Source organism: Atractosteus spatula, chromosome 6, assembly GCF_055471065.1.
Source record: "Atractosteus spatula isolate fAtrSpa1 chromosome 6, fAtrSpa1.hap1, whole genome shotgun sequence".
Taxonomy (NCBI): Eukaryota; Metazoa; Chordata; class Actinopteri; order Semionotiformes; family Lepisosteidae; genus Atractosteus; species Atractosteus spatula.
Window position 1 is genome coordinate 4,793,039 of NC_142711.1, and position 14,521 is coordinate 4,807,559.

The following is a 14,521-nucleotide window of genomic DNA, read 5'->3' on the forward strand; positions in this document are numbered from 1 at the left end:
AGGCAGACTAGAGAGGGTCAATGAGTGAGTACAGTAAGTGAACAGCATCAGAAGCAGAAGCAGGGTCAGTTCAGTGTGCCAAGCAGGAGGCAGACTAGAGAGGGTCAATCAGTGAGTACAGTAAGTGAACAGCATCAGAAGCAGAAGCAGGGTCAGTTCAGTGTGCCAAGCAGGAGGCAGACTAGAGAGGGTCAATGAGTGAGTGCTGTAAGTGAACAGCATCAGAAGCAGAAGCAGGGTCAGTTCAGTGTGCCAAGCAGGAGGCAGACTAGAGAGGGTCAATGAGTGAGTACAGTAAGTAAACAGCATCAGAAGCAGAAGCAGGGTCAGTTCAGTGTGCCAAGCAGGAGGCAGACTAGAGAGGGTCAATGAGTGAGTACAGTAAGTGAACAGCATCAGAAGCAGAAGCAGGGTCAGTTCAGTGTGCCAAGCAGGAGGCAGACTAGAGAGGGTCAATGAGTGAGTACAGTAAGTGAACAGCATCAGAAGCAGAAGCAGGGTCAGTTCAGTGTGCCAAGCAGGAGGCAGACTAGAGAGGGTCAATGAGTGAGTACAGTAAGTGAACAGCATCAGAAGCAGAAGCAGGGTCAGTTCAGTGTGCCAAGCAGGAGGCAGACTAGAGAGGGTCAATCAGTGAGTACAGTAAGTGAACAGCATCAGAAGCAGAAGCAGGGTCAGTTCAGTGTGCCAAGCAGGAGGCAGACTAGAGAGGGTCAATCAGTGAGTACAGTAAGTGAACAGCATCAGAAGCAGAAGCAGGGTCAGTTACGTGTGCCAAGCAGGAGGCAGACTAGAGAGGGTCAATGAGTGAGTACAGTAAGTGAACAGCATCAGAAGCAGAAGCAGGGTCAGTTCAGTGTGCCAAGCAGGAGGCAGACTAGAGAGGGTCAATGAGTGAGTGCTGTAAAGCAAATAGCTGGAAATACAATGCATGCCTTCATCGCACACTCTTCTGAATCTGACATCAGAAGTTTCTATTAAGTCTACAGCTGAAATTTTGATTTTCAAATTTTTTTATTTTCAACTATGGAGAATTATAAATGAGGTTAAAGTCATAGTCCTTGGTTCCACTATAGCAGAGTATATCTACTGGAGCATCAGTGTCACTGCAGTACACGGTTAAGCGTTATACAGTGCAGTATGTACACAATGTGTGTAACTTTCTGCATCATCGTAAAAAGCAAAATGCACAGAGAAGATGTTGCATTGTCACATCTATCAACGTTGGAAGAGTTAAACAATTTCATATTTGTGTCAGTTTCAAATATTTTAAATACAATATTTAAATGGTTAGCTACAGGACTTTGAATACTGCAAAACACAAGCTGAGGTGCTAAAAGTTGGATGTTTTTCAAGAAAAAAGTATGCTTTAGCAGGCTGCCACAGGAGAAATTAAAACCAGAAAGGATCATCAACATTCTGTACTACATTAAACTACAATAAAGGGACTACATCCAGCAAAATCAGCAAATTCATGGTTCGGTTTCCTATGCTACGCCAAAATGAATAATAACGGTAGGTTCTCGCAGACCTTTTATCACACTCGAATCGAGCCATGACATCCTTGGCTTTCGTCCCGCTGTCGAGCTGGATCGCCATGGAAACCTTGGCGTGCAGTGGAGCGTGGACCCGGATCACTCCCTCTCGTATGTCAGAGAGCTGTTGGCACAATCCAGAGAGCTAGCGTTTACCAGCGAGGCCTACAGCAATGCCGCATGGAAGAGGATTTCTAGTTCATGCAAACGATGAGCCCTATAGCCTTCTCCGTCGGCTTTCAAGAACAGGAAGTGTTCTAGCTGTTCGCCCCCTTAAGAGGTCCTCCTTTATATTAGAATCATCACTAGGACATAACAAACACTGTAATAAACCAACAGGAAAAAGTACAGCAATTATGTCCTTCTGAAACCTTAAAGTTTCAATTTTGCCGGGTATAATGCGGTTGATTTATCAACTGTGAGAGAAGGTCGTTGTTTTACAGCAGATGGATAATTACATCCTGTAAAAAAACTGAAGAGTTTAATTTTTATTCATTTACAATGACACGGACCTTTTCGTAACCCTGTAAGTAAATAACACAACCTAAAAACACTTGACTCCTGTGTAGTGATCTCCAGGCCAAGGGCCGGCTCCTGTAAGAGCCCTGCCTCGGCTCAGGAACGTTCTCTGCACACCTCACTCCTCTCCGATTTGTCTCGCTCTGCGTTCCACCTCCTCAGCAGCTTCTTCTTGTTCTTCTCAGAGCCCTGGTGCCTCTTCGGCATGGCGGCTTCGTTCATTTTTCTCACCTGCGAGACCATAAAGCACGGGACCTGCAAAAGCCAAACGAGACCTGACGAACTCTCCTCGGCCTCTCCCACGCCACCTACAGACGCGCCCGAATCTCTCATTCCAGCCAGGCGTGTGGGTTGTGGGGGTTTTCTATTTCACTGCTTCTATTTTAACTGCATTGCATTTACTGTTGAGATTCATACTGAGCAGACAGCAGATTTATTTGATGTCTTTATCAACGTTCCAAGAGTTTTTACTTTTTGCAAGGCTACTAAATATTTCAGAAGGTAATCGATCGAGCTGAGAATTACCAGAATCCTAAGACAGATTCCCACATCTCAGCAAGGGCCCAATATTCCCCATCTTCCCAAACCAACAAAAAACACACTTAAGAGTCTTATACTTAACAAATGCAGATCTTACAATGTAGAAGCGTAATAAAGCAAAGACATACAGTATGTCTACTGATGTAATTGACTGATATCTTGAAAAATACACTGAACATGGTGAAGGACGAGAAAAGAAACATCACAGTTCTAGTAAAGAGACACTGGATATTACAGTACGTGTAGAGGCACTCACTATCCAGAGCAGATCCTGGTATTTAATGAGGAGCCGTACCAGGTGAGCTGCGCCAGCAGCCCCCTGCATTTCCTGTGGCTTGGCAGTCTTGCCTCTATACATAAACAGGTTGGGAGCCACAATCATGGACACGTTCCACAAGCTCATCCTGTTCTTCTCCTCGTTGGCCACCACCTTCCTGAGGAACTCCAGCAGTGCCTGAGGAGACACGAGAAAAGCCCAAGACGATCAGACCAGTCTGGTTACGTCATTTGCTCATATCAGCCTTAGCAGTTGGAAACAAGTCTGCATGTAATACTGTGTCAACAATTAACGAGTAACATTCAACACACAGTTTCTATTTATTGCTTTTAATATGGTTTTATTCAAACCATCTATTGAAGCTAAACATTAATTTCTTCCATTGGCTCCTAATTTAAAGAAATATCTTTGAGCTTGTATGCAAAATCTACCCACACGGCACAAATTTGGCTGTAGTAGTTCTCTGTAGTGAGTGAAATCCCCAAAATAACACCAACCTTGGCATGCAAATGTCTCAATATACCAGTATCAGTACACCCGTACCTTTTTGTATGAATGCAATTCGTTCCCACAAACCCTTTCCTATAGCGAAAAGACTTTATGTAAAACGAAAAAACTATTTCCATTTTTTCTTATGGGGAAAAACTTCGATCCATTCTGGACCCCAAAAATTTCACCTCTACTTGTACTTTTTTCAACAGAAAATGACACAAGAAACAATAATAACTAACATTCATATTGTGCTTTGTGTTTTTTGTAAGATCTTCTATCTTCTATCTTCTATCTTCTATCTTCTATCTTCTATCTTCTATCTTTGTTTTTTGTACTGCTTACCTTGTTACACATCATTAATCACACCTATGCGCAGTCTAGTACTGTACTGTGCAGTAACCAATTCATTTGCTTTCTGTGCAATCACACACACACAATCACAATTTTAATTTTCTCCATGATAAAGTCTAAACCACAATTCTTCTTATGAAAAGTATGAGCGCACACAATAGAGAACAACAGTCGAAGCAAGACGCGGTGAACTGTATCACAGAAATCTTGCGCCACTCCGTAGGCTCTGTGCCAGCTCTCAGCTATACTAGTTAGAGGCATCTGATGCAAACACTCGATAAGAAACTAGTTGTATGGTGTCTTTCTCTGCACTCTTTACATTCGGCAGAGTGTTCAAAATTTTTCTTCATATAGCTTTCCTCGTAGATTTGCAGCTGGCTTTCGTTGTTGGAAATGTGGGTAACAATTCACATGCTTTGTAGTATCGAATTTGTACAAAAAGAACATGTGGAAAAAGAGTTACGGGTGTAGTTTCTAATGAAAGTAATTGATTTTAATACTTTGCATTGGCTTTTGTTGTTGTGTCCTATACTGTAGGTTTGTTCCTTTTTAGATTTTCTGTCTGATCTTGGGGTAATGTCACTGGGGGTAATGCTGTATTTAAAAATAGACAAAATAGAATACACGCATTGAACTAAACCGATTAAAAAATAAAACCCGTTAAAGCTATTATTCCATCTCAAGATCAAAAGAATCACAACATATACTTTGGAAAATCCAAGTACGGAATTTTTACAACTGCAAACATTGAAGAAAAACAACAAAGATGAGTAGTTTGTTTTACATAACCAGCACAAAATGATTGTTGGAATTATACCATAAATGAGTACTTTAAGCATCACTACTCATGCAGAAGCATGAGATTTACAAGAAGGAAATGGCAGGTAACTTTTTTTTTTACATTTTCAATGCTTCATTTAAACTGACAATACATTCAAGAACAAATTCCCATTTGCAATGTTGACCTGGTGACCTATTTGTACGGCATTTACTGAAGCAATCAGTGAAGTATCTTGCTCAAGGGCCCAACAACAAATTTCCAACCAGGTTGTAAACCCACACACCTCCAGTAATAGTCCAAACCACCACTCCACCACTAAACTATATTATCCTGCTGCCAGAGGAATTAGACATAAACCAGTGCTGTTATAATCACAGGGAGTTAACGAGTAGCTACAGTACTATTTCTTTTCTCAACGAGAAGGTAAAATGTTAACACGCATTGCAGAAATTTTGGAGTGGGAGAACATTAACCAAAGGTCACTCATTTGACCTTCCTGCAATGTTTTCTCTCCTTGCTTTTTGACAGGAGATAAAGTTATTGCTGGTTCAGCAGGTTCCTTACCTTAAGAGTATCTCTGTTAGGCTCAGGCAGCAACATGATAAGAAGGTGCAAAGCTTGTAGCTGTGTCCTGGAAGGAGAGATATCTGCAAATAACAAAAGCATTAGGAAAGGAGTCAGGGTTACAAGAAGACAGCACAAAAACACTCCACAATCCTTCAGCAGCTCAACAGGCTTTGTGCTGCACACTAAGGAAAAAAAAAGGGAATATGAATGCAAATTAAAAGCAGGGGCCAAGATATTACTAACAAAATTTGTTCTGAAACAAAAAACTGCTTGGACTAAAAGAAATGCATCACAGATGGACGCTTCACTACAGCCAAAAATGAAAATTAACTCATACCACAGGATGATGTGGTTTGTGAAAACAATTGAATAGATTTTCACCTAAGGACTAAGCATTTTATTTGTGTCCACTGCCTCTTTCGACTACTGTTGCCTTGGACCGTTCTCTGCTAGTACACAATGTCCAGGGGCAGGTTTGGTTCTTCATGTCTGGGCAATTAAGAGTTGTTGCACTCTGGAAATCACTGGACGTTTACTGGTAATTGTAAGGAAATCTCACTTTCACACACGTTTGTTTCAAATACCAAAGTCTGCATTTTGTAAAAGAATGCAACCTTAGCCACACGATACAAAGATTGGAAGGTCTATATGCTGATTTTACATAAAGGAGACTGTGTCACTACCCTACACAGAGCCAGTGTAGTTCTCCATATTCACCAGTGCTCAAGAAAATACAGCTACTTGCCATTTGCCAATCTGCAGAAAACACTGACACTCTCAGCAACAGAAATAAAAAGTACATCTATTTCAGGCACCACAGTCTCACACCTTATACCATTGTGGAACAGGGAATTGAAAAAAAGGTTATTATACAACGGGAAAAACCATTTTGAAAATTCTAAACAATGACAAAGGTGATGGAATACATGAGCTCCAGCTATCACACACCATCTAAACCCTCACTTTGAAGAGGACAGTCTGGAATTTGACAGGAATATGTGTAAGCTACATTCTTACATAATAGTGTAAAAAAACAACATACCGTATAATGGCTTTTATAATAACAACAACAACAACAACAACAACAACAACAACAATAATAATAACTTTTGCATCAGTCACCTCCTTAGTATTAAAATCCCTTGTTCGTTGAACATGCAGTTCCGGATTATTCATAACCATACAAACACTCGTATCTCAATCACTACATGCTGAGCTCACAGATGTCGATCTGCACTGTGATGCATGTGTTTCACATCACTCCTGCTGTACATTTCATCCTAACACCAGTGTAGAGACTGTGCGCTTCAGACAAAGGTGCACATGGTCCTCATCCTTTACTTACTTCTATGAGAGTCATAATGAGAGTCAATTAATTGATAGATCTAAATGGGGGCTAAAACAGAAAAGATAAAGTAGCTGCCAACTCCCAGTTACAAGAATAATACAGAATATTAAGGCAGACGAAGGTTACTCCCCCCCTAACTACACAAACTGTAATAAAGGTTTTTGGAATCTGTTCCAAACAATAAATAACATCTTTGCATCATCCTAGGCCTTGAAAGAAAAGGAGGTTTTTATCAGAAACATGAGTAAGTTCAGGACAGGCCGTCAGCAGACACATTGCAGAGATAGAAACAGATGAGATACAAACATTCAGAACCACACTTCTGATTACAAAATAAGTCCAAATTAAATTAAATTTAAGAATAACACGCGAGACCATAAAACAAATTGGGACAAATAAAAACACATTTAGTATTTTTTCAAGGTGCCAACAAATTAACAATAGCAGTTACAGACCTAAAAAGTTCATTTTGTCAATGGTGAACTCCCTGGTTATTCTTAAAAATACATCAGATTCCGAACGATCATTCAGAAAGGACTGAAGTGTAAAATGTTCAATGGCATATTACAGCATTAGCTAAGGAATACTCACTTTCGACTGCAGTAAAGGTTGGGAGGTACTGCATAGTTAAGAGAGGATATGGGAGATCCCGGATAAACATTTTGAGAAGGCCAGCTGCATCATTGTGCCTCACTTGGTCCCAGTCGAACACGTCATCATAAAATTTCTCTTCCAGTTCCCGACGAAGATGCTATCGACAGAAAACATTTTGTTTTTAAAAAACACCATTCGAGATTTTTAAATAATTATACATTTGAATGCCCTAAAATGTTCAAATTCAAAATATTTTCTCTTCTGAAAACCAATAACCTTTTATAGCAGATCTACAGTACCAACCTGTAGCCTGATCTCATCTGCTTACCGATGCTCCGCAGGGTCAGTTCCCAGCAGTACTGGAATGGGAGAGCTCTAAGGAAAACCAGTTTGCCGCTGTAAGTTGTCTCGCTGGGTCAGTAATTGACCCTGACTGCTTGAAATTGAAATTGTTCTCTTTGGAGCAAAACTTCTAAACCAAATATCCCAATATGATGACAGCGGGCATTACACTGTAGGAGGTGCCATCCTTGAAATGAGACATTACATTGAGGTCGAAGCTACTTGGCCACTAACGATCCCATGACACTGTTGGTAAGAGTAGGGGTGTTAACCTTGGTGTCCCAGGTATATTCTACCATAGTTCAGCTGGTGAGGTAATTATCACTCCTCTGTCTGATCCGCTGTGCAGTGGGGCTGATGCTACAGTACATAACAGCTGCCACGTGGTGGATGAGCTGGGTCCTTTCCTAGATGTTAAGTGCTTTGGGATGAATAGTTTTATTACAAGTACACAGAATTATTATTCTAATTATTATTACCTTTTAAGCGAACTTGGACTACTGATTTCTAGACCATGCAAGGTAAAACTATATCCCAGGCTAAACACTTCCACATGTGTGCCTGATGCAAACAGCAAGAATTTAATGCCTAAAGCTTAAAGCAGAAATCAAAACCAGACATATAAAAAACTGCTGCCCTCCCTAATTTTCATAAGGTTTTCTGCACAGTTCTGTCAATTATGCAGCATCTAGCATACAAAATAACAAAATGTCACCGTCCTTTAAAGAAATTTACATGACCACCCATAAATCAAAGAGGCAACTGCAAAATGAAATCATTTTCTGGCTCAGATACAGCTTTAATCAGAGCTAGATGACATTCGATACGCATCATGTTAACACATATTCATGACTATCAAAACACATACAGCACTATATTTGAACATCTGTAAGTCTTTACTGCGTAAAACGTTTCCATCTGTCACATGCTGTTGACAAGGAGCTACTACATACAGTAGTGCCTAATAAACTATATTATTCTGCACTGCATTAGTAATGATGGTGTGAAGTGTGCAATTTAGTATGAACAATAATGATATAGGAAATTTTGTTCTAATCCAGTTAGGGTACAATGTAATTTTAAAAGTGCAAAATGTCAGAACTCTTTGTCTTATTAAAAGACTATAGAACTTCCATATCACCTGAAAATAATTCTACAGACTAACCATTCCTAGTGGGCATGAAAACCAATCTCTTTCAAATTAGACTTTCCTGCAGAATGTGTTTGCCCATTTTTGGAATAACAGATTAAATGTGACTAAATAACTTTTAAAGGGAAACACACGGAGACTGTACAGTAATAAATACATTTAAATGAGCTGAATTGCCGTCTTGTTTCCCAGCCCTCCCACATTGGACACACGGGAAACACTCCTGAAGAAGAAGGCTCTTCTCACCTTGACCCGGGAGGCAGATCCCGGGATGCGAAGAATGCCCTCCGTCTGCAGTCCAGTCTGTTCCAGCTTCGCCAGGAGCTGCAGCACACAAAAACGCCAGGAGAGCCCGATGACTTCCGCAGGCTATTATTTGCGGAGGTCACCACAAAGGCAGGACGAGAGGTTAAACCCTAACCTTGCCCACTGACACCTAAGAGCTCCACTTCCTGTGTAGTTGCTCACGCGCTTGGCGTCTGCCCTCGCCAGAGACAAACCTTTCTGTGCTGATCTGCTCCCCAAGCTCCCCTTTCTCATCCACCAAAACTCCAGTGCTCCCACTGACACGGCAGAAAGGAAGTCCCAGAGCTGCCTTACTGAAATTCCCCCACCAGCCTCCATCTTTCCTGGTCTGTAGTTTTTGTACTTGAAGAACCCCACGTTGGCGTTGTTTGGTCTCTCTTGATAGATCAAGACTTCATATCAGTAATCACCCCAGATGTATAAAGACTAGTATATCTTGTGGAAAACTATTCAAATTAAATGGAGACGTGCCATGTGGTATACTGTTGTAGAACTTCATCAACTGCCAAGCAGATAAGTGAAACTAATGAACAGATCTGACAAAGAATTACTCTCCCATTGACATTGTTTTGAGAAAAAAAATGTTCTCAGACTTTATTTCCAGAAAATACACAACAGGGGGCCGCAATGCTGAATAAATGACAGAATTTTCTTTTAGCGTTTAAATTTTTAGCATTTTTAGCCATGATGTTAAATTAAAAAGAAGAATTAGAGAGCACTTTCTTCGTAAAGTCATGCAGAAAGAGGAAACAAGTGCTGCTCAGTCCGCTAAGGTCATGAACATGAACACAATGCATGTTGTGGACTTCATAGGATTTTGGCCTCTGTGTATATAAGGTCATAACTCATAGCCTTCTGCAAAGAGCTGTAAATGTCCCTGCTTCACCTGTACCAGAGCACAAGCTCAAGATTTCCCCTAGGGGACAAAAAAGCTTGCATTGAGTTAAATTGAATTGAATATCTTGTCTACTCTTATACTGAACAGTCACAGCAAATGAAAACAAAAATAGTCAACATATCATCTACACAGGGTCAACCGAAACAGAATACTATACAGTATACTGCATACTAGAATCCATTCAACACAATCTTACACTACAGAATATGCTCATTACATAAAAACAAAAATGCCACTGGAAGCGAACAAAAAGACACAATAATTTGCCCCCCAAAATATTTATATGTTTACTCAAGGACGAGGCCAATAGTTCGTCTGAATTAAACATGATACAGAGCCCAGGGTTTCGAAAATATTTGCACTTTATTTTTTTACATCTCCCTTGGAAAGTGCCACTCCTTTCAGAGAAGGAAGCTGTTTTCAGAGGAAGGAACAGCCGGGTTGTGGCTTCTCTGTTTGATTTGGAGTCAGCCTACCAGGAACTCCCCTACATTTGAATGCTGAATTAATTTTATCACCGTGCAGAAAGTATACAATGGTTTAGATTAGAACACGCGCTGTTCCCTCGTCTGAAGTGAAGCCTCACGGGGGATTCAGCTGTGTGAACAAGGTCAATCAAGGCTTTATTCAAACTCTCACACAAACAAGCACTAGATCCTATCAGCTCACAGTCATAACACCTGAGAGCCTGGAAGTTTTCAAGGTTAGGGCTACAGGTTCCTATAACAGCTGGTCTCCAAAAGAAAGAGGAGCTACTGATTTCAGTGTGGCCCCAAGCAAAGACACTTTTAAGACCTATGCACTCATATAATATTGATACTAAAATTTATTAGAATATTATCACATGTTAAAAGGTGCTCAAAAGTAGAATGTTTTCCCTTTAGGTGTGTAGTACATGAAACATATATTTTATATATGGTTATATACAGTATTACACTCAAGTCTGTTCTAGATTTGAAGATGTAAAACATTCTAAGCTGAATTCATTTTGGCTTTCTGTTTTTTCTTTCCTGATGCCAGGAATATCTGCTGCGGCCCAACAGTGCTGATGTCTGCTGCTGTCGACTAAATGAACGAGGCAGGAGTGGTGCTGGCGAGGCAAAGCTGAGATTTGCCGAATCAGTAATCAAGTGTCTCAGAATACACTGCACAAACAATAAGTAATGGCCTGAAACATACATGCAAAAAGGATCGGCAGTCAGTGTTGCTCAGCCCCAATGTTTTGAATAAAAGAGTAGAAACCAAGACAAAGTAAAAGGATAAACAAGAAACAGTCACTAAGTAAAGCAGAGATAAGTAACTTCCCAGAAGGTGCCCAGACTCCTTTAGCACCACAATATAGAACACTTTTCTAAAAGGTAGAAAAAATATTTATGCACTTGTGTACTTTATTTCATGTACTGTATATTTTTGTTTGCTACACTTACAAAATGTACATAAAATAAAAAAAAATGTCTGATGTCCTATGTGAAGCACACAAGTTATATATACTTAAAAATCTTGAAACTTAAGATCATCCTCAAACATAATTCAAGCGTTTGTGGCACTGCCGCAATGCACTGTAATTTTAGATGCAATTGTCATGAATGACAGCGAGATAGCAGTTGGAAAAATTCTTGCTAAATCAAACATTCTCTACCTTTTTAAAAAGAAGAGGAACTTTCAATCCAGGAACCTTTTTTTGGTCATTTTCTAATAAGGTTGTGAGGGGAACTCCAAAAAGGCCACTTTCTGTAAAAAAAAAAAATGAAAGAACAGAAGGAGTGATGAGCTGTAGTATCTGTGGAACACATTTCTCAGATTTCAATTACTTAAAAAGTTTACGTCATTGACAGACTTCTGTCAGACCACCTACCTCGTACTTTGATCCGCACTGTACGGCTGCGTTTCAGTTCAATGCCCAGGGCATCATAAAAAGCCGTTAATTCAATCAGCGAGAGGTAACCAATCTTCTTCATGTCTTCTGGGGATAGATCCCCCACCCTAGTAAATCCCAGCCTTGTACTACGGCACACAAATTTCTAAACAAATAAAAGACATGAAAAATTAAATATTCTGAGACATTGACCTGGAACATACTACTTAATCAAACTTAATAGTCTTAAATCTATGAAATGTGAAGCAAAAGTGGTCAGTCCCAGTGCTGGGACTTACGGGCAGAGTGCCGTCATCTTTCTTGATTCTCTGGAAGTTCTTGGAGTCTCTGTCTTTTCTCCTGCAGGCTGCTCCTTCAGAGTAAGGCACCGCGAAAACAAACTCCTCTGCTGGCCGTTCCTTACTCATCTGGCAATCCGACACACAGTTCTCCACTTTAAACAAGTGTTTGTGGGGGGAAAATAAAGAAAAAAAGACAAAGAATATATAAACCATTAAAGAACTCAAAGAAGGGGCCAAGGTTTACTATAAATAGCTACCCTGCAAAAGATAATCCTGTAACATATTCTGTATATTAGATGAGCTTCCTTGCTGTACCTTTTTTCTCAAGTTTCAGTTGTTTAAAGTTTCAACAGTGTCCCTAATTTGAAGTCTAAAATGTCACTTTTCTATGCGTAGGTGTTCAGTGCCCTGCAGAAGAGCACTCTCTTGAGATAGGCAAGCACTTCAAAGAATTTAAGGATATTTCTCTTTCTTCTCTCTTCAACCTCCATAAATTCAAGACTAAGTGGCCCATTGCATTTACAGATGTGTTCCTGCTTAAGAGATATGTAGAAATCCCTGTTTTCATGAAGACTTCACTGTAATGGTTGTGTGTCTTCAAGAAGACCCCTTTAAGTTGGAAGCTTGTGTCCAAGAATCCTGGTATATTGGTTTTCTGTCAGTTATTCGCACCAGTGATAAGTAAAATTTTGTCCATCTCTCCGAGAGCACCAACTTCCAATTGATGCTACAGATCAGCCAAATGCTCTTTTGTGCTTGAAGAACTTGTTATAGTGCTTATTTGACATACGGTATTGATACACAGACAGAAAAACTCATGCGGCCGTGAAGTAACTTACAAAACAATGTTGGGGTTAGGTTTTTTTTTTAATTCATTCTTAAGTACTGAAGTCAAAACATGGAGCAAGAGGCCTTGCCTCCCTACTCAAGAAGCTCGAAAGCCCCCGAGTAGGAGGCATAAAGAAGATAGATCATACATCCAATATAACTCGCTGACGAAAAAAATGAACAAAAAAAAGGCGTATCCACCGTACACGTCAAGGTCACTTCCAGGGTGAAAAATAAGAAAAGAGAAACAAAAACCCCGAGTCTTCGGGGCCACTTCACTTCACTTCACTGAGGGAATGAGGAAGAACCAGAGAAAGATGATGATGGCACCCCCCGTCTGTAAGTCTCCCCTATATGCGCCTTCTCTTCTTGACACCTCCTCTAGGCAATGAAACTAGGGCTGTGATCTGCTTCTCCACTTACTTCTTGCTGGTATCCAAAAAGGCAGCTTAGGTGGATGTGGATGTGGATGAGGCGTGCTGCTGGAAGGGTTTGGTGAAACGGGCTCAGAGGACTGTGAGAAATTGTAGAAGGATAAGTATATTAGAAAGATACTCATTTCCCACAAACAATCAAGCAAGCATTTTAGGAATTTCAAGAGCTCTCAATTTTTTAGTTTGTGTTTCCATTTTGTTGTCTTGGCTAAAGGTTCTTGGTGTTCATCAGGGCTACATTAACCCACATTAATGCTTTCAAGGCCATTGAGATAACGAGGAATGCACAGTCGGTAAAGAGCCCGTGACCCCATCAGCCGCAGACCTGCAGGTCTGTAGACCACCAGAAGGTGTGACAGACTAACAGTGATCCCCTCCCGCAACAAAATGTATGAAGATACACAGCAGCCCACGTACCAGGCAGCGTCGCAAAACTGCTCTAGAAATGTGCAGTGGAAAAAACATTTTGCAATCACCATATTTCAGTATTCAGTATATTCAGTATATTTCAGAGGGATACATTTTCATTCTTATTTGCATACATGGTTTTCCTTCTAACTTCTGTCACTTCTGTCACTTAAAACAAGGACTGCAGAACTTGTTAAATTAATAATACATTAATTTAATAGATCAATACTTGGAATGATTTGAATCAGCCCCGACTTGATATTATAAAGAAAAAATTGAGGAAAGACCCCACAACTTTGTGAAATTAACACTTGTAAATATAAATTATATTATAAGTCGTTTGAAACTGAAAAAATAAAAAATATGAACAATGATTTACAACCTCCACATGGTAAATAAAATAGTTTGGATTAAATTCTGGATTTGCAAAAACTATAATTAAATAAGTAGCTACAACTACAATTTATCACATGGTTTAATGCAATACTCACATTTAAAATTCCACATTACCATAACACCTTTATTAAATGCAATTTTAAAGAACCTTTTTAATTTTATTTTTTAAACATGAAAATATATTTGGCTTTCGCATAACACTTTTTTAAACAAATGAGATATAATAAAACTTTATTTTATAATGTACCAAAAATATCAAAGTGTTTTACATTTAAATAGAAGTATGTTTAAGAACACTTCAAAGAAATACCATGAACAAATGAGAAAAATACTTAAAAATATAATTCACTGCAAATCAAACAGAAGCAACATTAATATATTTTCAGACTGGATTTAAAAATATGGACTTTTTGTTCAGAATTCTTCCATCACAGTCTCTGGGTTCATTCTCAAACATTCAAATCACAAACTTCATTAATGCCACAGAAAAGCCAGAGTAGCCTACAGAAATAATCCAGAGGTGCTGTAAAAGTCATGTTATGGCACTCACTGACTTATGCTCTGGCTTAGTAAGGAATGCAGATGGTGGATATAGGGA

At 39.6% G+C, this 14,521-nt stretch overlaps 1 protein-coding gene across 7 annotated transcripts in view; it reads right to left on the reverse strand.

Annotated features, from left to right (window-relative positions):
• arhgap28 (Rho GTPase activating protein 28) overlaps positions 1 to 14,521 on the reverse strand; it is a 53,616-nt gene that overhangs the window by 3,527 nt on the left and 35,568 nt on the right. For all 7 annotated transcript variants that reach the window (XM_088918837.1, XM_088918838.1, XM_088918843.1 and 4 more), the window contains 10 exons: positions 13,109 to 13,199; positions 11,855 to 12,009; positions 11,556 to 11,721; positions 11,340 to 11,431; positions 8,743 to 8,820; positions 7,002 to 7,161; positions 5,060 to 5,142; positions 2,851 to 3,048; positions 2,172 to 2,309; positions 1,532 to 1,659 (listed from right to left, as the gene is read on the reverse strand). In XM_088918837.1, coding sequence (XP_088774963.1) covers positions 1,532 to 1,659; positions 2,172 to 2,309; positions 2,851 to 3,048; positions 5,060 to 5,142; positions 7,002 to 7,161; positions 8,743 to 8,820; positions 11,340 to 11,431; positions 11,556 to 11,721; positions 11,855 to 12,009; positions 13,109 to 13,199 — 1,289 coding nt within the window. The remainder of the gene's footprint in view (positions 1 to 1,531; positions 1,660 to 2,171; positions 2,310 to 2,850; positions 3,049 to 5,059; positions 5,143 to 7,001; positions 7,162 to 8,742; positions 8,821 to 11,339; positions 11,432 to 11,555; positions 11,722 to 11,854; positions 12,010 to 13,108; positions 13,200 to 14,521) is intronic.